This window comes from Gracilinanus agilis, chromosome 4, assembly GCF_016433145.1.
Source record: "Gracilinanus agilis isolate LMUSP501 chromosome 4, AgileGrace, whole genome shotgun sequence".
Classification (NCBI taxonomy): Eukaryota; Metazoa; Chordata; class Mammalia; order Didelphimorphia; family Didelphidae; genus Gracilinanus; species Gracilinanus agilis.
Window position 1 is genome coordinate 395,019,503 of NC_058133.1, and position 25,410 is coordinate 395,044,912.

Below are 25,410 nucleotides of genomic sequence, written 5' to 3' on the forward strand. Positions count from 1 at the left end.
GTTTTAAAATGTAATATTATCTGTTTTGTATTTTTAGTTTTTTGCTAAATATTTCCCCAATACATATTAATCTGGTTTAGGTTACACTCCATTTAAAAACTATAAGCTCAGCATCCTATCCAATGACAATGCCTCTCAACCTCAGTGTTTATATATTTGATTTTTTCCAGTCATTTTATAACTATATTTCAAATGTAATTTGTTTATTTGGTAACCCTATGTATTTTACTTGATGTATTTAAAAATATTATTCTGAATTATAGGAGTGGAACCAGAAGAAAAACAACTGCTTGAACACGGGTTGAGGCAGACATGATTGGGGATGTAGACTCGAAACTACCACTCCAATGCAACTATCAACAATCTGGAAATAGGTCTTGATCAATGACACATGTTAAAACCAGTGGAAATATGCATCAGCCATTGGTGGTGGGGGGGAGCTCAAGGGGTGAAAGGGAAAGTAAGAGCATGAATTATGTAACCATGTTAACTTTTCTAAAAAATAAATATTAATAAATGTTAAAAAATAAAATAAAATAAAAACCCTTAAAAATATTATTCTGAGACGGGGTCTATAGATTTAATCAGATTGCATGACACACACCAAAAATTAAGAACTCCTGCACTCTCTCTTGCTCTCTCTCTCTCTCTCTCTCTCTCTCTCTCTCTCTCTCTCTCTCTCTGTCTCTCTCCTCCTCCTCCTCCTCACCCCCTCCCTCCATATAGTATAACACTAAGTGTTAAATATTTTCATTATGAATACAGTTCAATATTAGAAATCAATATTATTTGCCACTTTTAATTTAACCTGATGAGGAATATGAGAGTCTCCAATGAATCCCTACTGATTGGACACCAGACTTAAGTTCTCAATAAAGCGACATTTTGTTGAAATAAAAAAATATAGATAATATTAGTTAGGCGAAGAAGGTTCGTTTTTTTCTAAGGACAAATACGAGTTCTTTCATTAACTGGGTTTGGAGAAGCACCAAAATTGCTAAGAGCTGCTAGTCTGTAAAAGCATTAATTTAAAGATAATGCTGCACATTGAGAGTTGTTCTTCCATGATTGAATACAAGCCAGACTTCTCTGGGTAATGATTAGTGCAGTCAGCTAGAGTAAGGACTTTAGCCATAGTATGTACAATTCAGTTGATTAGTCAAGGAGAATATAAATAACTGCAGAGAAACTCAGTGAAATCCTTTTTGTTTGTTTTAATGAAGTGACTTTTCATGCAGTGCTTGAAGGAAAAAATACTGCTTGAGTTCTTGAGTGAAGAAAAATCTAACATAATTATTATATTTCAGTTCAGACTTAGTCACCACAAACCACTACACAGTATTGATCTCTTTACAGAGAAGTAACCTGAGCTACATTTACACTCTAAAGATAAAATGAACACAGAATCTGTTTAAACGTAGCAAGAGACAGATACTTTCTCTTTGAGTCCTCTATACTCCTCTCTGGTCATTATTACAGCCAATCAAGAAACAGAGACTAAAAACATCTTATCGTTAGTTAACGATGTTATATATGCCACCTTCATTGACAGAAGAGATATAGTAGCATTTCTCAGAGCCTATGGGTGTCTGATGACAGGGGGAGAGAGGTGGAGATCAAGACAGCAATTTCTTTTCTCTTTTAATATCCAAAGAAGATCATATGGAGAGTCATAAAGGGGTTCAATTTTAGAGCTGAAATTGTTTTGTGTAGCAAATAAAAAGTGACATCACCATTACTATCTTCCTGCAGTAGAAGCTGCTAGATTACAATCTCTCTCATAATTGCCTATCCCCATCCTTTCTTATTATCAGATGCTCCTTTTGCACCTCATTTCATTAACATCTAGTTTCTAGCCTTCCTCTCCAATTCTGACCTTATTTACAAGGGCATTCAATTCCTAATTCAAAACTGATGAGATGCAATTATTGTTTAGCTGCCACACTGTCCTTTTAAATGGACTTCTGATGTGTATTTTATAGGCAAAAAATACACATCTTTTTGTGGTCCTGTCAATTATTCCTTAAGAATTCGCAACTGTTTTTATTTTTAAAAATGCCAACTCCTCTGTGCATTCCCTCAGGGGCTTTGCTGACACTGGGAATCTTCTCCTCTTTTAGCACCAACCAGTAGGTCAAAATGAAACCAGCCTAGTCTGGTTACACACATTCTAGGTTTTTCAGTAATTATCATGACTAAGGCTTGATATATAATTCAGTAACTATAGATGATGTGGTTCTGACTCTAACCTTGCCCTCATGAGAAGAGAAAGATGATGGATGTTTTAGTCTGTCCTTTTCATGTTTTTAGTTAACCATATCTAGTCAATCAAAAGCTGGTCTTCTTTCAGGTCCATCTGTCGTTCTCTATCCTACCACTAGATGGAAAGAAAACTAAAAGTCAGTCTAAACCCAAATATGGTTAAAATGAAAACAAGACAATTTTTAAGGAGAGGTCATATTGAACCTTTAGCACCCTAGGGGTTGGAAGATGGGGGTGGGGTGGGAAAGTCCTCTAAATATCAACATAGCACTGCAACTCTCTCCACTCAGAAACTTTAAAAGGCTAGAATGACTCCCTTTTTGATGACTAATAATATTTATTAATATTGAACTGAATCACAAGAAATCTAACTGACAGGAAAGTGAATATATCACTGAGAGAGGAAAAAAAGGGAGGAGGGAGAGAAGAAGAGATAGGGTAGAAAAGAGATCACGAAGATGCCTAGGTTCACTTGGCTTACTAAATGATGAAGGCCAAATTTGAACTCAGGTTCTCCTGATTCCAAGTTTGATGCTATAACCATTGCACCACCTAGGTCAAGTCACAAAACAAAAATGATAGTAAAGCCCTTCCTAATCCCTTTTAATTTTAGCACCCTCTCACTCTTAATTATCTACTCTTTATCCTACATATGACTTGCTTTTACATATGTGTTGCTTCTCCCATTATATTTTGAGATCCTTGAGGGCAAAAACGGTCTTTTGACTGTCTCTGTATCTCCAGCGCTTAGCACAGTGCCTAGCACATAGTAGATGCTTAATAAATATTTATTGATTAATTGTCTAAATGGCTCTAAATGGATTTAACTTTTACTTAGGCATTTAATAGTAGAAACAAGGTTTTGAGGCACTGAAAACTGTTGTTTAGAATCTGAAGATGCAGCAGTCTCTGTGAAAAACTAAGAAGGATTCCCATCTATATCAGCTCAGATTGGCTCAGAGGAAATGGTAATCATCATGCCAAGTTTGAGATGGGCAAATTTTCAAGGAATTGGTAAAGCAATTAGGTGGTATGGTAGATAGAGGACTACTGGACCCAGAATCAGGAAGACATAAGTTCAAATTCAACCTCAGATATTACTAAAGGTGACACCCTGGTCAAGTCACTCTTATCTTTGTGATTCAGTTTCATCAACATAATAGCAGTGACCTCTCATGATTGTTGTGAAGATAAAATGAGATAACATTTGTAAACAACTTTGCAAATCTTAAAGTGATGTGTGTATTGGGGGGCAGCTAGTGACACAGTGATTAGGGTGCCAAGCCTGGAGTTGGGAAGACTCATCTTTGTGAGTTCAACTCCAGCTTTTGATATTAGCTGTGTGAAACTGGACAAGTCACTTAACCCTGTTTGGCTCAGTTTCCTCATCTGTCAAATGAACTAGAGAAAGAAATGGCAAACCCCTCCAGAACTTTTACAAAGAAAACCCTAAATGGGATCACAAAAAGTGGAACACAATTGAAACAACTGAACAACAATGAAAATTATTATTATTAATAGTAGTAGTAGTAAACAAACATTTAGGAAGCATTTACTTTGTACTAGGCATCATGCTAAAGAGTGGAGATGCAAAGAGAGGCACAAATAGTTTCTTTCCTCGGGAGTTCACAGTCTAGTGGGAGATGCCAAATATGAACAATTAAGTATATCCAAGATTATCTATCTATCTATCTATCTATCTATCTATCTATCTATTTATCTATCTCCAAGAGGAGATGAGAGGTTATCTCAGAGGGGATGGCACAGTTAGAAGATTGGGAAAAAGGAGGAATTTAAGAAAACTAATAAGTGGAGGCGAGGAAGGAGAGCCTTCTGGGTATCCAGATGGGGAATAAAAAACAGGGTGTTAGAATAGCATGGAGGTAAATGAAACCAACTATAGAGTATACAGAAAGAAGTAAAGTATTCAAATAGCTTTAGTTGCCAAATGGAGATTTTATGTTTTATTCTAAAAGTAATAGAGATACTGGAATTTATGGTGGGAGGTATGAGAATGGGGAAGATCTATGCTTTGGGGAAATCTCTTTGGCAGCTGAGTGGAGAATGGATTGGAGAGGAAAGATCTGTGGCAGGGATACCAATTAGAAGGCTATTGCCATACTCCAGGAACAAGGTGATAAGTTGATGTAAGAGGATATAGGTGGGAGATGTTGTGACGATGAACACAACAAGACCTGACAACAGACTAGATATTCTTGGTGAGTAACAAATACTATCAACTTTTGGGAAAAGCAAAAGAGGATGAACTGGGAGAAAGGAATTAGTTTTCTACTGATCATCTTCTTTTATTGGGTAGCCTAAATATAACATGAGTAGGTTAGTGTCTAGAAGTATAGAAGTCAGTTGTTATTTCAGTGTCTGTAAAAATCTACAGTACACAATTTGGATTTATAGCCTCCTGTGAAGTCATGGCAAATTCTCCATGTTTCACATATTATCCGTTATTCAATTTGTTGATAACAATTTCCACCTGTAGGAAGTTTTTCAGTGAGAAATAGTATCAATTAGTGCCAGATGTACCAAATGAAGACCCCCTTTAGTGACCTCATATTTGTATGGAAACCTTCCCTATTCAATCAGTTCCCCTCCCTCCAATCCTTTCTCATTCCCTCCCCTTATCTTCTCTCTTAGTATCAATTCTAAGAGGAAGAATGGCAAGGCAAACTGTGTTAATTGCCTTGCCAAGGGTCACACAGCTAGGTTCATTATCTCTCTTTAAAAACCTTTACCTTTCACCTTAGAATAAATACTATGTATTGGTTCCAAGGCAGAAGTGCTGTAAGGACTAGACAAAGAGGGTTAAGTGACTTGCTCAGGGTCACACAGCTAAGAAGTATCTGAGGTCAAATTTGAACCCAAGAAACCCTCCCCCCATTCTCAGACCTAGTTTTCTATCCATTGAACTACCTAGATAGCTGCCCCCCCCACTCCGTTTCATTATCTCTTAATGAATTGCTTTGAGCAAAATCTTCTTTTAGGTCTTATCACTAATGGACCCTAAGGACTCCATTCTAGATTTCCATGTGAACTTCAAACTTGTCTGTTGGATTTCCATGTGAAACTCATACAAATAACTATTGATTTTTGCATGAATGTCAAACTGACAAAAGTCATGATTTTCAAACATAGAAACTGCTGGGATTTAGTAGGAATTCAAAGTACCAATGAAATGGAAGGTATATAAACACTGAAACAGAGATGTACCTTCAATGACTGAAGAGAATCTGAATTGGTGTCACAGTAGAGAATGATATTGTTGGCCATGCTGAAGCTCTCCCTCACCCCAAGATGGTAAAACAAGGAAGGCTGTCGGAAAGCATCACTCATCTCGACCACAGCGATATCTGAAAACAGAAAACAGATGAGCCACACAGTCTTGTCAAAAGGAGGCATTAAATCCTGCCTCACTGGCAGTTTCAACAACTCAGTATTTCAAAGAGGAAATGAAGAAATGATAGGGATTTCCCCCCCTCTCTTTTATATCTGAATTTTGAACACAAAATTCTCTCAGGAAGTGGTTACACATTTCTAAAACATGCTTACATCTCTTAAACAAAAAAAATGGTCACATTATCACTGAAAAACAGAGAACAAAGATAATGGTAGAAAGTGGGTATACAGCGAAAAGCAATCAAATGTTATGTGATGAAAGGCAAAGCCAAAATACTGCACAGAGAAATTGCTGAAAAGTAGAAGATGGCTGATTTTGGCAGCCATTTCATAAATGCAATGATAGAAGTTAAAGCTAGCTCCAGTGATTGAGAAACAAATGTATGTGCAAACTGTAGGCAAGGAAGACTACAAAGTGTTTACAAAAGTTTTTAAAAAGTGATTAAAAATTAAATGCATTTCTTTCCTATTGGAAAAGGAGTTTCATTTTTAAAAAGCAGATATAGTTTTCTTCTGGGGTCTGTAATTCCTATATTGAAAATTAATACCGGAGAAATGACTCATTTTAGCTTTAAGCACATTCACCATCTGTCTCTTGCACCCACTTATTTCTTCTTCCCACTGATATCAATCCCTTAGAGTCCACCAAAATGTTTAAAATTAAGAGAGAACACAAAACAGTGGCTTAAAAAAACGACTAAAATATTAGATGAGAAAAATTAGAGATGGAAATGCAAAGAAGAAAGTAAATGATAAAAGCAAGAACAGTAGAAAACAAATCAAGAAGAGTTATTTCCCAAGAAGTGATACTTAGAATTTTATGCAAGATTGAATGTTAGAATACAGGTGGCAGGGGGATTCTGAAAAAGCAGTGCGGCTAGGCCTTCAAAATAAAAAATCCAACCAGAAAAAAAAAAAGACAGAAAAGAGTATTCATTAGTCTGGTAGTTCCAAAGTGTGACGCAGAAACATACTTGTCCTAAGTGTTATTTGGCATCTACAATATCAATGAAATGTAACTGTTTATCTTTCTAATGAAAAAATATATATAGTACTGTAACTCAAGAATCAGTTCTATCTTTTTTACCAATTCAGAAAAGACATTAGTTCTTATCCATTCTTTTTTTTAAAAAAGAGGTATTTTGTGGCAGCTGGGTGGCTCAGTGGATTGAGAATTGTGTCTGAAAATGGAAGGTCCTGGGCTCAAATGTGGCTTCAGATACTTTCTAGCTGTGTGATCCTGGACAAGTCATTTAACCCCCATTGCCTAGTCCTAACTACTCTTCTGCCTTAGAACCAATAGACAGTATTGATTCTAATACTGAAAGTAGGAGTTTTTTTTTAAAAAAAAAAAGGAAGAAAAAAGAAAAAAAGAGGTATGTTACTAGCCTTCTTAAAGGAATGTCATGGCAGCAAGCCTTATGGTTGGTTACTTCTACTGGTTACCTTTTTCAACATATTTTTTAAAGTATTAGGATGAAATCAATCACTGCATATAACATGAGTCTAATATTACAATGAAGCTCTGTAAGCATTTGTCAAAGTATTTGTGCACCCTCTAAACAGAACACGTTGAACAAAATAATATATGCAGAGGCTCTTTGGTGAATGAAGTTGATGAGGACCCGCTTACATGAAAAAGCCATACAGGATACTGATCTAGACATTTTTTCTAATCTCTAATATTATTGTAATACATAGTATTGTATAGTATGTAATATACGATATTACATATGATATAAAATATATAATAATAATGTAATAATAAGATTCTCTTTAGGGGGGACAGCTAGGTGGAGCAGTAGATGAGAGCTGGGTCTAGAGTCAGGAGGGTCTTAGTTCATTTTTGGATTGTGACACTCATTCTCTGTGTGGCTCTGAGCAATTGTTTGCCTTAGTTTTTTCTGTTTGCCTTAGTCTTTTCAACTGTAAATAATAATCAAAGCACCTACGTCCCAGGAGAATTGTGAAGATGAAATGAGATAATAATTGTGAAGTACTTAGCACAGTACCTGGCACATAGCAAGTGCTAGATAAACGTTAGCTATCATTATTATTTAAGGGCAGTGAGCTAGAGCAGTGGATAGAGCACTCAGCCTGGAGTCAGGAAGCCCCAAATTCGAATCCAGACATTAGCTTTGTTTCCCTGTGGGCAAGAAGTCATCTAACCTGATTTTCCTACAGCTCTTCATCTGTAAAATGAGGCAGAGAAGGAAATGGCAAACCGTTTTTGCCAAGAAAACCCCAAATGGGGTCGTGAAGAGTCAGACACAACTGAAACAACTGAACAGTTATAACTTAGAGAAGGGGTGTCAAGCATATGCCTTGGGCAATACTCCCAAATGTGGCCTTAACCTGATTAAAATGTAATTGGGAAATATTTAACAAAATAAAATAAAAATCCAATGAAACACAGAAAACAATACATTTTAAAAAACTGAATGAGTATCACTGGCAAGGATCCTTAAGCAAATATTATTGGCTACTATCAGTTAATACCAGTATTAGTGTTTCTTTTTGAGTTTGACACTATTGTCTTAGAGAGTTTGCTAGGGTAGGGAGAGGTTAAATGACTTACCCAAGATCACATAGTCTATAAGAGTCAGCACTTGAACAGAGGTCTTCCTGGCTCTCAGGCTACAATGCTGCCTTTCACTTGTTCATCCACATGTCATTGATTTTCACCTTGGGCAATGCTACTGTTTGCCTTGCCCCGGTTCAGTAAATGATCGATGAAGCATAAAATTAGGCTCTCTAGATAAGTAATTAGGGTATAATAAACCCTTACAAACGAATAACTGAAAACTATAGTGACTAATGCAATATAGCCATAAAATGTCAGCAATGGGGACCCTTGACTTCCTCTTTTTCCCCCTTCACAGTACAGATCTGTTACCAGGTAAATATTTCTAACCCGATTTTAAGTCACTTTTTGTCAACTGAATCATTTCTCCAGAATCATAAGTGCTGATTTATAACATTAAGAGCCAAAATGTCTGGCCCAAGGGTTAAAATCAGTATGACTCAGGACAATTTCCCATAATATGAGATAATGAAAAGCTTGCTGGATTTTGTGTCAGTCGAACTGGATTTGAATCCCTGTTCTTCCAGGTATAATCTTACAGCAGAAATCTCCAATATCATTTCTTTGAGAAAAGATGCACTTCCAACATGAATCTGCTGGGACCTTGAGCAAGCTACTTTCTTCTGCGAGTCTCCATTTAATGGTTTATCAAATGGGAGGAGAGACTACAGAAGCCTCTTCTCTTGAAGCATCTGACTCTCTGGCCCATAAGATGCTGACATCTAGCACCCTCATTCATACCAAATAGAGTCGTACTTTGTGTGGCTCAACTGATACCACCATCATTGCTGAATCTTCTATAGCACCTAACGCCTTCACCCACACAGGAAAATTACAACAGTCAGTGGCTTCATCTAGAGAGAAGTCATCAAGAATATGAACCTCCTCCACCAGTAAAAATGGTTCATGACTTCACAGGTTCACTCTAGAGACATGCCTGAAGCCTAAATGACCATACCAAGGTCACACAGCTAATGTCATAGCTAGGCTGTACTTTGTACCCAACTGCATTTAATAATTTTGTTTAATTGAATTCTCTTGGTCACAAGGTGAAAGAGCAGAACTGTGTGAAGATCTTTAGAAATCTTATAGTTAACTTAGATTTGCTAATGTGCATTTAATCAATCATCAAAGGTTTAATGAAGATGGAGAAGAGCATCTATTTAAAATGTATATAAACTGTATCCATTAAATTCAAATGAAAATGAAATATGTGGCTGGATAGACGGCAAGCACACTTGATGGTTGGGTAATACTAACACCTAACATTTGTTTAACACTTTATGGGCTTAAAAGAGCCTCTGACTTGACATGTAGTATCAAACTTAAATACAAAAAGGGGATACTTAACCATACATGAGGACCCCAGCAGGCACATATTAATATTGTGTTTTATTCTATTTTCATTTATTTTGTAAAATATTTTCCAATTACATTTTTAATCTGATTTGGGGCATGTGTTTGATGTGGATTATATCATATAAAATCTTTGCTCAAAAAACGAAACAAAGCACACACCTTTGAGAGAGGTAGGTCAGTAGCATCATCTTTGTTTAGGAAGGAAAACAGAACATACTAGGTAGAGTAATGGAATTGGAGAAAGAAGACTCCAATCTAAGCTTTGCCATGATCTTCATGACCTTGGGCAAGTCATTTAACCTTAATCTCAGTTTCTTCACTTGTAAAATGTGTAAGAGGGAAATTTAGGTATTTTATAGACCCTTTGCCAAGACTGTAACTCAGTTCTTAAGAGATTTTTTCCATGTGAACCAATCGTGGCAGGGATATTTTACCTGATGAGTACAAAAGTCATAAATTCATTCATTAATGGAGCACAGTATTTAATAAATCCTTATTATTAGAGAGCACTGTGCTAGGTGTCATGAAAGAGACAGATGTAACATAGGTCATTCTCTCTAGGAGATCCTTATCTGATGGGGAAGGGAAGATAAGATACCCCAAAGAGTGAGATAAGAGAACCAAAAAAACCATAGGCAAAATGCTATCAGAAACATGAGAAGATTCCACTTTCAAGAAATGACTTAAGGAAAGGGGTAAGGAGTGTTGTTATACCAGCAAAAACTTCATGGAAGGATGGCATTTGGATCAGGCCTTGAAGAAAGGGAACTACACAACAGACAAGCCCCAAAGCTTTCCCCACAGCACCAGTTATCACCTCTCAGTCCTACTTCTTTCCCTTGATATCAGCTGATTACCTATCCTCCTACTTTATAAAAAAAAAAAACAAAACAAAAACAAAAGACAAGACTTTCCAAAGTAATGTATCTCAACTCCCTTTCTTGCACAACTGAAATCTCCTAGGTATATTCAACAATATTCTCATTTTAAATATGTCTCTCTTTTCCCTTCTTTTGCTAAACTTCTGCAAAGACCAGTCTAAATTTCATGTCTTTACTTCCTCACCCTACCCCAATTTATTTCCTTTTTTTCCTCATGTTATGGCTTCCCCCCCCCCCCCCCCCACAACTCTGCTGGAACTCTTGGAGGTCATCAGTAGCTTCCTAATGGTTAACTACTATGTCTTTTTCTCAGTACTCCTCTGTTTAAACTATCTGTCAGGGAGCAGCTGGGTAGCTCAGTGGATTGAGAACCAGGACTAGAGATGGGAGGTCCTAGGTTCAAATCTGGCCTCAGACACTTCTTAGCTGTGTGACCCTGGGCAAGTCACTTAACCCCCATTGCCTAGCCCTTTCCACTCTCCTGCCTTGGAACCAACACACAAAATTGATTCTAAGATGGAAGGTAAGGGTTTAAAAGAAACACATAAACCATCTGTCAGTGTTGATCACCTTCTGCTTCTTTTCTCTTTCCTTGGCTTCTGCGCCAATTCATTTCCCACTAGGGCAGCTACATGGTACAGTGGATAGTGTTGGATCTGGAGTCAAGAAGACCTGCATTCAAATCTGGATTGAGTTACTTACTAGCTGTCTAAGCTCAGGCAAGTCATTTAAGCCTGGTTGCTTCATTTTCCTTATCTTTAAAATGAACTGGAGAAGGAAACGGCAAACCATTCTAGTATCTTTGCATAGAAAACCCCAAATGGGGTCATAATGTCAGACAAGACTGAACTAACTGACCAAAATACTTACCTTACAATTACAGATTACCCAAACTCCATACTTCATGAGAGATCTCATGTAACAAAGTAAAAGGATTAAGTAAAACTAGCAATATAGTGACTTCATCTTAAAGTACGCGCAATGTTCACACCAGGAGTACACACATTCTATCATTCTACTAAATTGTTTTTAAAATGAACAAAAATCTATTTTTCCTCCCACCCACTGAAAAAAAACAAGAAAAGAAAAACAAATTTCTCATATCCAATTTGAATAGTTAAACAAAACACATTCCCTCAAAGGCTGTAAGTACAATGTACATTTACATATGTACACACAAATATAGGCATGATATATACATGTATGCTGAGATACACATACAAGTATACAGGTGTGTGCCCACTTACACAAAATCATGTAAATGTATATTCCTCATTTTGCTACCTAAATTTATCACCTCTCTGTCAGGAGATGGCTAATATGTTCCATCATCAGTCCTCTGGAATTAGAGATGGTCTTTTTATTGATCATAGTTCTTGTACCTTTCAGCTGTTTATCTTTGCAGTATTGCTATCATATACATTATTTTCCTGGCTCTTCTCATTTTATTCTTCATCACCTTATAAAAGTCTTCCAAAAAGTCATTTTTATGAAACCGATTTATAATAATGTTATAATATTACAACAAATTATCCTCATGGTACTGCTTACTTCACCCTGAAGTAGTTCCTATAAGTCTTCTCATGTCTTCTTGAAATCATCAATCTCTTCATTTTTTATAACATGATAATGTGCTCCAACACAATCATATACACAACTTTTTTCAGCCATTCCTCAAATAAAAAGCACCCCTCTGGTTTCCAGTTGTCTTTTTTTTTTGCCACCACAAAATGAGTTACTATAAACATATTTGTACATATGGGCCTTTTTCCTTTTTCTTTGACCTTTGATGAATATAGTCTGAGTCATAGTTAATATAGCTGGGTCAAAGGATACACACTATTTAGTAACTTTTTGGATATAATTACAAATTGCTTTCCAGAATGGATACGTCCATTCATAGATACACTAAGGCTGCATGAATGTGCCTATTTTCCTACAATCCCTCTAATATTTTAAGTTTCCCTATTATGCCATTTAATGAGCATGAGATGGAACAATCAGAATTTCTTTGAGGTCCTTTTTTCCCCTCCCATCTCCTAATTTAAAGTATTCACTAAAACTCACTAAAGTTCACTAAAGAGTCTTTGGATCTCTTCTGTTCCCTCTACTCTTACCTCATTCTCTCAATTTCAATTGTCATCTAAACAAAAACAGATTCCACAAGTCTCGATATCTGCCCCTGAATTTCAGTCCCCCATTTCCAGCTGTCTTCTACAAACTATTTCCATCTGGAAAGCCTCAAACTCAAAATCATAGACTATTGAAGTTACCCATTCCAATCCCCTTATTTTACTCATTTATCTTTTTTAAAATCTCATTTTACTTATTTATCTCATATTTTATATGAGACAACTTTCTCTTAATAGAATTGCCCCTTCTAACAAAGAGAAACAGTCAACATAAACCAATGAATCAACCATATTTGCTTGTATATGCTTGTATATGCACCATTCTGCATCCACATACCCAGTCCACCTCTCTATCAGGAGAAGGGAAATAAGTTTCATCATTGGTTCTTTGGAATCAAAACTGGTTATTACACACCTAACCTGAAGTCTCTTTGGGGTTTTATATGTAGGGTTAATGGGCCAGTATGCATATTGTTCAAGAGGTCATGCTTTTTTTGCTCTGGATCAATTCATATAAGTCTCCACAAGTTTCTCTGAATTATTCATAGTCACAATTCCTTATGGTACCATGATACTTTATTACATTTATAAATCACAATTTGTTCAGCTATTCCCCTATTAATGGGTATCCACTTAGTTTCTCATTTAGTTTTGTTTTTGTTTTTTAATACCACAAAAAAGCGTTGCTATGAATATTCTGGCACATATGGGAACTTTCCTGTTTTTTGACCTCCTTGTGGTCTACGCTAAGTGGCAGTAAAGATAGGTCAAAAGATACTAATATTTTAGTCACTTTTCTTGCATACTTTCAAATTGCTTACCACAGTACTAAGGTTTGCCCCCAATTCACAGGTCCAACATTTAGGAGTATGCCTATCTTCCCACTGTCCCTCTGACACTGATTACTTCTTTCTTATATTGTTGTTCAGTCATTCATTCTGTCCAACTCTTCATGACCCCATGGACCAAAGCTAGGTCAAGAGTTTTCTTGGAAAGGATACTGGTATGGTTTGCCATTTCCTTCTCCAGTGGATCTTTTTTGCCAGGCAATCAGAGGTTAAGTGACATGCCCAATGCCACACACGGATAGGAAGTGTGTGAGGCCAGATTTAAACTCAGGTCCTACTGACTCCAGGCTGGACACTCTAACCATTGAGTCACTTGGAAGTCTTCTAAGCATACAAAGGTTAAGTGGCTTGACCTAGGTTACATGGCCAGGAAGTGGGCAAAGCTGGATTTCAACTCAGGTCCTCCTGACTTCAGGCCCAGTGCTCTAACTACTAAACCCCAACTACCTCTATTTCTTTCTTTCATCAGCTGCCAAGTTAATTTTCCTTGTCCTTTTTAGTAGCAGATGCTCTGGAGGATGGGAAATACAGATAAAATCTACACCTGATAAAAAGGCTTGGATAACTTGTGATCTGCACCAATAAAAAGATACTCACATTGGTAAAATCAATGATCCATTGAAATATATGACTGTTATATCACTCTACTGCTCAAAAATCAAATAAATTAAGTTTAAAACTTTAGTCCATCACTAAAAGCCTGTCACTGTTTTACTAATCAATCAGTAAGTCTTTATTAAGTATTTGGTATGAGCCTGACACTGTCCTAGGCACTGAAAATACAATAACATCAATGAAAAAGTCTCTGCTCTCAAGGAATTTCTCTCACACCTATATTCATTTGCTCCATTTTCTAGCTAAAAAGGTGGAGGTCTCACTTTATCCTCTGGTGCATATGTGCCATTTTTTTCATGCAATTTCTTTCTCCTTCCTCCAATGACCCAGGCCGGATATAAAAATAAAGTTTTTACAATGCATACCCTTTGATCTGATAAGATCACTACTGGGTATGTATCCCCAAAGGATAATAAAAAAAGGGGAAAGAACCTACCTGTACAAAAATATTTATAGCAGCTCTTTTTGTGGTGGAAAGAGTTAGAAATTGAAGGGATATCCATTAATTGGGGAATGGATGAACAAATTGTGGTACACGTTGGTGATGGAATATTATTGTGCTATAAAAAGTGATAAGCAAGATGACTGCAGAAAAAGCTGGAAAGATCTGTAGGAACTGATGCAGAGCAAAATGAGCAGAACTGGGAGAAGATTGGACACAATAACAGCAATAATGGAAGATGATCATCTGTGAAAACTTGGCTACTCTCAGCAATGTAATGATCTGGAGTAATCCTGAAAGCTGACATGTTGCAGTCATCTTTCACATCAGTGTATCTTTGGTTTTATTTTGGGGTTTTGGTTATGTATGAACTTGCTCTTACATCAACGATCAGTATAGGAATGTATTTTGCACGACAATAAAAATGAAAAAAATGTTTACGTGTGTGTGTATGTTTTCTATTTATCATAGGATCATAAATTCAGAGCTAGATGGGGCCACAGAGATTATCTAGTCCAGGACCCATATTTTACAGATTTGGAACTGAGGCTCAGAGAGATTAAGTGACTTCCTTGAAGCTACACAATTATAAAGCAGAGGCAAAATCTGAACCCATGTCTTCTCACTCCAAATTTAGTCCTCTTTTCATAGCAACAGGCCTATCAAAATTGCTCTGCAGAGTTTTCCATTACTTCATTTTAAAAAACAGACTAAATCATTTCTATTTCTAAGGGGGAAACTCTATTAAATTATATTATATTTAATTGTTACTTTTGAATCTTTCTCCTTCCTCAGAACTCCATGCACCTCATCTCTACTGACTTGTAGAAGAACTGTGTCAATTCTGAAAACTTAGGGTAGGGGGAGCTAGCAATATTGGGAGATAATATAAAAGTACCCTGAAGTAAAATTTTTAAAAGAGAAGATAACAATTCTTCATCTAAAAAAAAAAAAGAGAAAATCCAGAGTAAGTTCTTCCAAATACATAATCTCATACTCAACAGCTTTAATAATTAAATATATTTCTATTGTCAAATTATAGTCAATGGCTTTCATTGAGATTAGCACTTATATTCAAATGTGAGAAATGTTCAGAATAAGGAAATAGATTGGAAAAAAAAACTAGAAAAGTCTCCAATCCATTTCATTTTCATATTTCACAGTTTCAACACTTGAAAAAGTATTTTCTACAAAGCATATCCTACTGACAGGTAGAATTTTAGGGAGACACCGGAGGACCTGTAAATATCCAGACAGGAAAAAGATCATACAATAATTTCATTGTGGCAGACAATTTGATTTTTGAAAATCAGTTTCTCCAACAAAGGGTGCTTGGCTTGAGGACTTCTTTTTGAATGTAAAGGTAAAATCAATAGTTTATTAACACTGAAGTATATGAATTAAAGAGTAACAAAATGAAAACAAAATGGCCCTTTCATCTCATTTATTCGTATATTCAACAAATACCTATTAAAATTTTACTATTTGCCAGGTACTGCAATACTACATAGTACTGTTGTTATTTTTCAGTTTTCTGGCTCTTCATGACCCCATTTTAGTTTTTTGGGGGCAGACACTAGAGTGATTTGCCATTTCCTTCTCTAGCTCATTTCCCAGATGAGGAAATTGAGGCAAAGTGGGTTAAGTAATTTGCCACAGTCACACAGCTAGTAAATATCTGAGGCCAGATTTGAAGTCAGAAAGATGAACATTTCTGACTCCAAATCTGGTGCTGTATTCACTTCATCAACTAGCTGGCCCTGCAAGTGGTATACCAAGACTTTATAAAAGAAGCTCTTGTTTGCCTTCAGTTTTTCAACTTAATAGTCGGATATGCTGGAATCCGTTCACTCAGTGAATATTGATTAATGCCTACTGTGTGCAGTACAGTGAACTACCTCCTAAAAATAATGAGAAGATAAAGGGAGTCAGGTTCCATTTTCAAGAGTCTCAAGATTGCTCTTCAATGAGACAATGCCTCTATCATTGTGCCCCCAGCACCTAGCAGTGTGCCTTTCACTTAGTGCATATAAATGTTTGTTGATTTTGTTGAAATGAGATATGGTGCATCTTTGAAAGGAGAAAATCACATTTATTTATTTATTCATCTATCCAGTTATTTATTTATTTGTTTGTTTGTTCGCCCATTTATTTATTTTTTTGAATATGATTTTGAATATTTTCCCCTAGTTACATATTTCCTGTTCTTTCCCTCTCCCACAAACTCCCCTAACCTCCCTTAGCCGACGCACAACTCTACTGGGTTTTTTTACATGTATCATTGATCAAGACCTAATTCCATATTATTGATAGTTGGACTAGAGTCATCGTTTAGTGTCTACATCCCCATTAATATCCCCATCAGCCCATGTGTTCAAGCAGTTTGTTTTCTTCTGTGTTTCTCCTCCCACAGTCCTTCCTCTGAATGTGGCTAGTTTTCTTTCTCCTAAGTTCCTCAGCCTTGCTCTGGACTCTTGCCTTGCTGCTGGTAGAGAAGTCCATTATGTTCAATTGTACCATAGTGTATCCCTCTCTGTGTATAATGTTCTCCTGGTTCTGCTCCTTTCACTCTACATCAATTCCTGGAAGTCTTTCCAGTTCACAAGGAATTTCTCCAGTTCATTGTTCCTTTGATCACAATAGTATTCCATCACCAACAGATACCACAATTTGTTCAGCCATTCCCCAATCAAAGGACATTCTCTCATTTTCCAATTTTTTGCCACCACAAAGAGTGTGGCTATAAATATTTTTGTACAAGTCTTTTTCCTTATTATCTCTTTGGGGTATAATCCAAGCAGTGCTATGGCATGATCAAAAGGCAGGTAGCTTTTTTGTTTGTTTTTGTTTTTTTTTCTTTTTTAGAAAAATTTTCCATGGTTACATGATTCATGTTCTTACTTTCCCCTTCCCTCAACTCCCATAGCTGACATGCATTTCCACTGGTTTTAACATGTGTCATCCATCAAGACCTATTTCCATATTATTGATAGTTGCATTGATGTGGTTGTTTCAAGTCTACATCCCCAATCATGTCCGCATCAACCCATGTGCTCAAGCAGTTGCTTTTCTTCTGCGTTTCTACTCCTGTAGTTCTTCCTCTGAATGTGGGTAGCGTTCTTTACCATAAATCCCTCAGAATTGTCCTGGGTCATTGCATTGCTGCTAGTACAGAAGTCCATTACATTCTATTTTACCACAGTGTATCAGTCTCTGTGTATAATGTTCTTCTGGCTCTGCTCCTTTCACTCTGCATCAATTCCTGGAGGTCTTTCCAGTTCACATGGAATTCCTCCAGTTCATTATTCCTTTGAGCACAATAGTATTCCATCACCAGCAAATACCACATTTTGTTCAGCCATTCCCCAATTGAAGGGCATACCCTCATTTTCCAATTTTTCCTACCACAAAAAGTGTGGCTATAAATATTTTTGTACAAGTCTTTTTATCTATGATCTCTTTGGGGTACAAACCTACCAATGGTATGGCTGGGTCAAAGGGCAGGCAGTCTTTTGGAGCTCTTTGGGCATAGTTCCAAATTGCTATCCAGAATGGTTAATCAGTTCACAACTCCACCAGCAATGAATTAATGTCCCAATTTTGCCACATCCCCTCCAAAATTCATTACTCTCCCCTGCTATCATTTTAGCCAATCTGCTAGGTGTGAGGTGGTACCTTAGAGTTGTTTTGATTTGCATTTCTCTAATTATTAGAGATTTAGAACACTTTCTCATGTGCTTATTGATAGTTTTGGTTTCTTTATCTGAAAATTGCCTATTCATGTCCCTTGCCCATTTATCAATTGGGGAATGGCTTGATTTTTTATACAACTGATTTAGCTGAGAAAATCATTTTTAGCTGAAATGACTGTTGCTACTATTTTGAAGTTGAAAGGCAGCCCCAAATCTTTATGCTAGTCTCTGTAGAAAGCTGGTTTCTAGTACTGCTTCTGATAGATACTGACTATCTTCTTCTTGTGGTTCATATATAAATGACTCCGGTAACCTTATTTTGGGGTTTTCTTGGCAAAAAAACTGGAGTGGTTTGCCATTTCCTTCTCCATCTCATTTTACAGATGAGGAAACTGAGGCAGAATTAAGTGACTTGACCAGGGTCACACAGGAATCTGGGGCCAGATTTGCAATCAGAGAGATGAGTTTCCAAACCTGGCACTCTATCCACTGCACCACCAAGCTGCCCCTGGCTATGTAACCCTGGACTAGTGGCCAGAACCCTCCATGCCCCAGGCAACTCTCTAAGACTATAAGGCTGTCCCTCTACATTAGCAAAGGGATTCTGTTCACCACAAATTTTTTTCACATATGAAGACAAAGGTATAGACGTACGCCACCAACAATTTTTTTCTGTTTAATTTAATTTTAAGAGTTTAACATTATAAACTTATAATTTACTATGAATTTATTTTATAAAATATGACACATATTACAAATTTACTATAAATTTATTTCATACGACTGCTCTTAGTTCTTCTAATTCTATTTAGACCAAAGGTCTGAAAGATCTATTCACAAAAGTTTGTCTCTGGCTGTTTTTTCCAGAGTTTACTGTTTTCACTGCATTTTAAGTACAAGTTAAAAACAAAAACAAAATCCACCCCAGTCTTCCCCATGGTTTCATGTTTAATTAAACTGCCAACGTGCTTGCCTTCATTTAGGTTTCAGTGAGGAGTCTGAACAACAACCAACAGAAGAGTTCTTTGTAACCACAGAGGTTTTACATATTTCTCTTCCTAGGAATCCATGGTCTGCCTCATTCAATTGGCACTTATATAACTGGAAGGAGGGTGCCAAAAATTGATTCGTGCCAGCTTCCTAAAAAAAGCTCTAATGGTTTCTCACAGCTCTGGATGGGCAAGGAAGAGACTATTTGCTAACTGCCATTCAATTTTCACACCTGATTTCATATAGGTACAACCAGGAAGCATCGAGGGTACACTCCAATATTATTTAACAGGGTTTCATTTCAAATACATCTGTACCAGCTTTATATATTGCCCTGGCAAGATTGTTCTCTTTCTCTCTTGGGGAGTGGTCAGTGGACTACTGTTGATTTTTTAGTGGATAGAGCTAGCTACATTTCTACCTTTAGTAGAGGCAAAGTTCTCTAGTAATTATTTTAAGTTGTCAATTTAATCCAATTTTTAAAAAATTTAAAAGAGGTGAAATTTTTTATTTTTTAATTTTGAAATAAATAGATAAAAAAATCAAATATCCTTAGACACCAGGAACCTAAAGTCTATTAGAGGAAAGGATCTGTAATCAAGACCACTAGCCATCCAGGAAAAAGAGATGCTGTAGTCTGGGTCAGAGTTATCCTCTAGAAAAGATATGGATGTTTATGAAAGCAAGTCCCCCAGAGTCTCCTATTGTGAGAAATAAGGCAAGGCATGGAATTCTTGCAAGAGGCATGGAATGTTGGCAGAAGGGGGAGTCCAAATGACATTTGGAAGATTAGAGACTTCTGCGAGTTTTGGACCTAAGAGGGGGGTCTTTTTGGGGTTTGAGCTCATGGGGAAGGACGTAGGGTTTGAGGTCTATGGCCACCAGAAGACTTCTTTGAGGTTCTTGGTCAATATAGAAGACCTGCTACCTGATATTCAACAATAGCCTGACATCTCCTGTTTACAAGAAGTGCCCTCCAGCGTTTAGGGATTCTGGACTCCTTTGGGAGCAGTTCCCTGAACCCCTCATTCCTTGGACCTTGCCATATAGTGTCCCACATATAGTTTAACAAATTGAATAGAATTATAGGCAATAGGATGAGAAGGGGAAGGACAGGTGAAACTTAGGATTGAGACAGACTCCGCCCCTCCTGGGCCAAGGACCTGTTAGGGGAAAATCTTAGGGTCTCCTGTACGCACTGTCCTTCAAAATCCTGCACCCATTACTTTAACCTTGTGTTTCAATAAACAAGAGAAAGATCAGATTGCATTTAGATCCATTTTGGAGACTGTTTAGGAAGGGAGTGTAATAGCCTGGTCAGGCTGTGCTCCATCTTAAGCCTTACCACCTGCTGTGAAGAGGGGGGAGGTTTCTGTGAACCCCGGCTGGCATCAACATTGAACCAGGACATCACACGCCATCCCAGGGTCCCCCATTTTCCAAGGGGACCCCTATTAGTCACATAGTATTAAGGGGTAGAAGTGAGTGAGAAGGGGATTGCTACACAGACTCTACCTTGTTCCCAGCTACATCCCCCTCCTCATAAAACACTCCCTTAATACAAGTGGTGAGCCACAAAGGATTCTAGAGCCTAAAGAAACATCTTTAATAACAAAAAAAAGAGAAAAACCTGTAGGGAAACCAAATGGCAGCCATATTTGTTTTGGCTTTCTACAGAAACATTCAGGGGGACAAACCTCCTTGAGAAATACTAACAAGAAAAACTTTTAAAGGCACAGGACTGGTATTAAGACAAAGCCAGTATGGAAGTATCAACAGGCAGAACAGCTTTCATCCTGCTCAGTTGCTCCTTTCTAATGCACTCATTTTGGGCCATGTTATACAATTTGTAGATTGTAGTGATCCCTCAATACATTTTAAAGGTGATCCACTTACATGATAACTACCAATGGCTGAAGCTAGAGACTGAATATCTCTGTGCATTTCTGCCTACCATCATGGCAGTGGGGGTTCTTTCCTACAATTCTATTGGACCTTGAAAAAATTAGTGAGACAAATTTTGGAACATAAAGATGAGGGCATGGCTTCGATCTTAACACTAAAAAAGGAATTGGCACAAATGATTTAGGAGAAAATAAACAAACACCTAAAAGGGGGAAAAGGGGAAGCTGCAGAATCAATAATGCAAGTGTCATGAAAAAAGGGTTAATGCAAAAGGGGGATAACACAGAAAGCACACAGAAAGAAAATGCACAAGAGCCGAAGCAGCTATCCGATTTTACCCATTTGTGATAGGGCCGTCCTTCAGCCAGATTTGGGGGTGGTACACGTTAAGGGTCATAAACCCTTCACCTGTGGGGATCTCGATAGCCTAAAAAAGAGAATGCCTGAATATTTTCTCGATCCCCACAAGTTGATAAAGGAGTTCAAAAGGGCACTCCATTTGTATGATCCTACCTTTAGGGATGTAGAAATTCTTCAAGGGGAGCTTTTTATGCCCACTCAATACAATCAATTCATCCAAGAGACCAAAGACAACCCCAACCTAACCTCATGGCCCCAGAAATTTGAGGATCTTGAGCTTTCCAACCATGGGAACATGGTCTTTTTAAGGAAATGCAGGGAAGACCTTGTGGAAGCAATGAAAATTCACACAAAGTGCCCCGATTCCTGGGGACATTTTGAAAAGGTCAAATAAGAGGCAGAAGAGAGCCCCAGTATATTTTTGGATAGGTTAATAGAAGCAGGAGAAAATCTGCTTGGCTTCCAGGATTTAAGTGAACCCAACCTCCAACACATAGGAGGCAATTTGTTAAGGGTAGCAACCTCCCAATCAGGACATACTTTAATCTACGTTGTCCTGGGTGGGAAAATTTTATCTCTGGAAGACCTGAGAAAAACAGCTTTGTTATGTGCATGGGTCAAATGACAAAGGACAAAGGGGTGACAAGGAATCTGACAAAAACAAAGATGAAACAAAGAGTGTTATTACAAATCCCAGATAAACTTTAATAATAACAGAAAGAAGCCCTACACTAGTGCATATACAAATTCTAGGTATAATGATAATAACAGCAATAATAACTGCACTTAACCAGAAGAAATAGATGTTGTGACTACAGGTGTGGAAATTGAAGTGATAGTCCAGATTTGAAAACAATGGAAAACAATGGAAAAGTATATCTTGCAGGGAACAAGACCTCACTATTCTCAAGTAGTATCAGGGACTCAGGCAAACTTATGAATGGAGGAAACAGTGTTGGCACTCAAAACAAAAGGGGTGCAAAAGTGAAAGCAGGAGAGAAAACCAGAAAGGGAAACTTTGGGATATACAAATAGATGTTGGGGATGGTGAAGCAAAGACTAAATCTGCAGAAATTATTGAAGAGGAGATGCAGATGAGCAGAGATATTGTTTCTCTCTTCTTCAGACTGTTTTTTTTAAATACTTTGAGAGAGAAGAGAATCAGGTATGTAAGAGGTTTGGAAGGAGGTTTCATGGCCTCCAGTAGGGGTTGCAAACAAAAATGGGTCATTTCTCATTCCAAGCTATGTATACCTTCCTTTATTATTCCCTATCTTTGTTGCCTTAGGCAAGCATGTCTGGCATAGGTACACCCTTCCTCAGATCAGATATCACTTATCAACTGGAAAGAAGAAGCTAGTCTTTAGATGGTTTGTGGTATCCAAGTTTTCTCAAGGAATCACTGTTCCTGACTGGTGGAACACCAGGTTCCCGAGGACCACAGCTAACAAATGAAATAAAGGCTGCTTAGTATTTTTCTGGTGTGGATGGTTTCTTGCCCTTAGAACCTGGAGTTAAAAAACTTCTTCATTAACTCTCACATTTTGGACTATGTTCTTCTAGCCACAAAAACTTTAAAGCGAATGGATCTAGTATGCAAGAGTGCACTTTGAACCAATCTAAACTGCTCAGGAGGATTTGTTGGTGATTTAATACCATGGTTCAGTTGTTCAGTCATTTTTTCAGTTGTGTCTGATTCTTTATGACCCCATTTGGTATTTTCTTGGCAAAGATAGTGGAGTCGGTTGCCATTTTCTTCTCTAGCTCATTTTCCAAATGAGGAAACAGAGGCAAAAAAGGTTAAGTGACTTGCCCAGGGTCACATACCTAATAAGTATGTAAAGCCACATTTGAATTCAGGAATAGGAGTCTTATCCACTTTGACAGAACCAGACTACTAATCTCACATAAGAATCCCTGTAGGATGTATATTAACTTAAAAAACCCCAACAAATAAGCATTCTGTTCCATTGTATTTTTCTTTATTTTGTGAAATTCCTCCCAGTTCCAATTTAATTTGGTTGGGGCACTCTGGAGAATTGAGGGCTGAGTGTTAGACACCTCTGATTTGGCAAGTGCAAACCTTTTATCAGAGCCAATATCCAACCACTTCTCCAGCACTGTCCCCTGCAGCATTTTTCACTGTCAATACATGGTGAATAATGAGAAGGCCACTTACTGCAATAGGTTGTCTTTAAAATGCCATGTGGCTCCCAATGAGGATATCAGTATTCTGTGGATGTGAAAGACAGAAAGATGATTCTACTGGTAATTATTTCATTTCACCAGTTCATGTTTTAGCATTCTCTTTTAGTTCAAGAACTCATTTTTCTGGAGCCTCAGGATGATCTTCCTCTGGTTTTTGCTTCTGAGGACAGAGTACATTCAGAGAAAATAGGTGAGTTTGGAGCTGTTCTCTGAATAAACATTTTGACTGCTAGATGATAGACAGACCTAGTTCCTAACCTTGTCTAGCAGCATAATAAAATATTGTATTGTTTTTCTTTTCCTCATTCTTCAAACTATGATTAAACTTGTCAGGCTTGAAGTCTCTAGTTTTCTAGGAAGGCTCTTTTATTTTTTAAATCCTCTGTATAACAGTATATAGCAAATTCTATGTCTTTGGATAGATATCATGGTAGAAAGATGCCAGAAATTGATTGTAACTTTGGACAGTTTTGATAGAAATCAAAATGGCCATGAAAAAATGTTAGCACCCATAAAACAAAATTGCATATGAAAGCAAATACTAGTTACTGATATTATCTCTCAAGAGAATTTGGCTATTCTTGGTCTCAAAGTCCCTCCTGCTGCAGACAGTACTGAAATGGTCTCATCTTTATTCATATTTGATTCAGGTGCTATCATCTGTACACTGGGGTGTGTGTGACTCAAATGGGTGTTTTTATCCTATTTTCAGGGCCCAGATGATGCTACACTAAAGCCATGTAACATTAAAAATATATATTTCTTTCTAACTTTTCTCCCCTTTGAAATGAGATTTTTTTAAAAAAATTTGCCAATTACATGTAATAACAAATTTCCACACAAGTTTTCCTAAATTATATGATCAAATTTATCTCTCTTCCCTGGCAGGCAATTTGATCTGGGTTATACATGAATTATCATGCAAACATAGAAATGAGATTTCTGAATCAATCCACTAGCAGCCAGTTGGGCTTTACTGTGCCCACTATTAAATGAGTTTTTTCAGTTTGAGGATTAATAGATATATGTAGGATTAGGCGGTATAGTAGATAGAGTGCTGGGTTTGGAGTCAGAAAGGCTCATCTACTTTAGTTCCAATCTAGCCTTAGATAATTACTAGCTCTAAGATCCTGGGCAAGTCACTTAACGCTGTTTGCCTCAGTTTCCTTATGTGTCAAATGAGCTGGAGAAAGAAATAGCAAACCACTTCATTATTTTTGCCAAGAAAACCCCAAATCATATCACAAAAATTCAGACATGACTGAAAGGACTGAACAGTAACAAGATTGCCATTAAATTATCTTTAAGCAGATACCCTCAACTTCTTCCACAATAGCATGGTCCCAGACCATCAAGGAAAAGACTAAGCTGAGGAAGAGGCCAGACACATATGAAGAATGATGCATGTGCACAAGTGTATATCTAATTGCATTCTAATATCAATTCTAATTGCATTTTAAAATTATTGCTTGGTTAGTATTACCCCTTCCCATCTATATTTTTTTATACAGTCAGTTCTATATTATCTAATTTCATTTATTATGTTTGACACCTTCGTAAGCCCCGACTTTGAATATCCTTTTGTAGCTGCCTGTACATTTAGCATGGAGAGAGCAATAGACTGAAGAAGAGAGAGGAAAGATATGTATTCTTATTTTTGTTCTTCATTTGTATTGATTGATTGACTAATTAAGAAAGTTTTCCCATGGTTACATGATTCA

At 37.2% G+C, this 25,410-nt stretch overlaps 1 protein-coding gene across 1 annotated transcript in view; it reads right to left on the reverse strand.

The window, feature by feature from the left end:
- The window catches only part of MAP3K5 (mitogen-activated protein kinase kinase kinase 5), a 301,627-nt gene that overhangs the window by 198,446 nt on the left and 77,771 nt on the right, over positions 1–25,410 (reverse strand). The window contains exon 2 of the mRNA XM_044677087.1: positions 5,488–5,627. Coding sequence (XP_044533022.1) covers positions 5,488–5,627 — 140 coding nt within the window. The remainder of the gene's footprint in view (positions 1–5,487; positions 5,628–25,410) is intronic.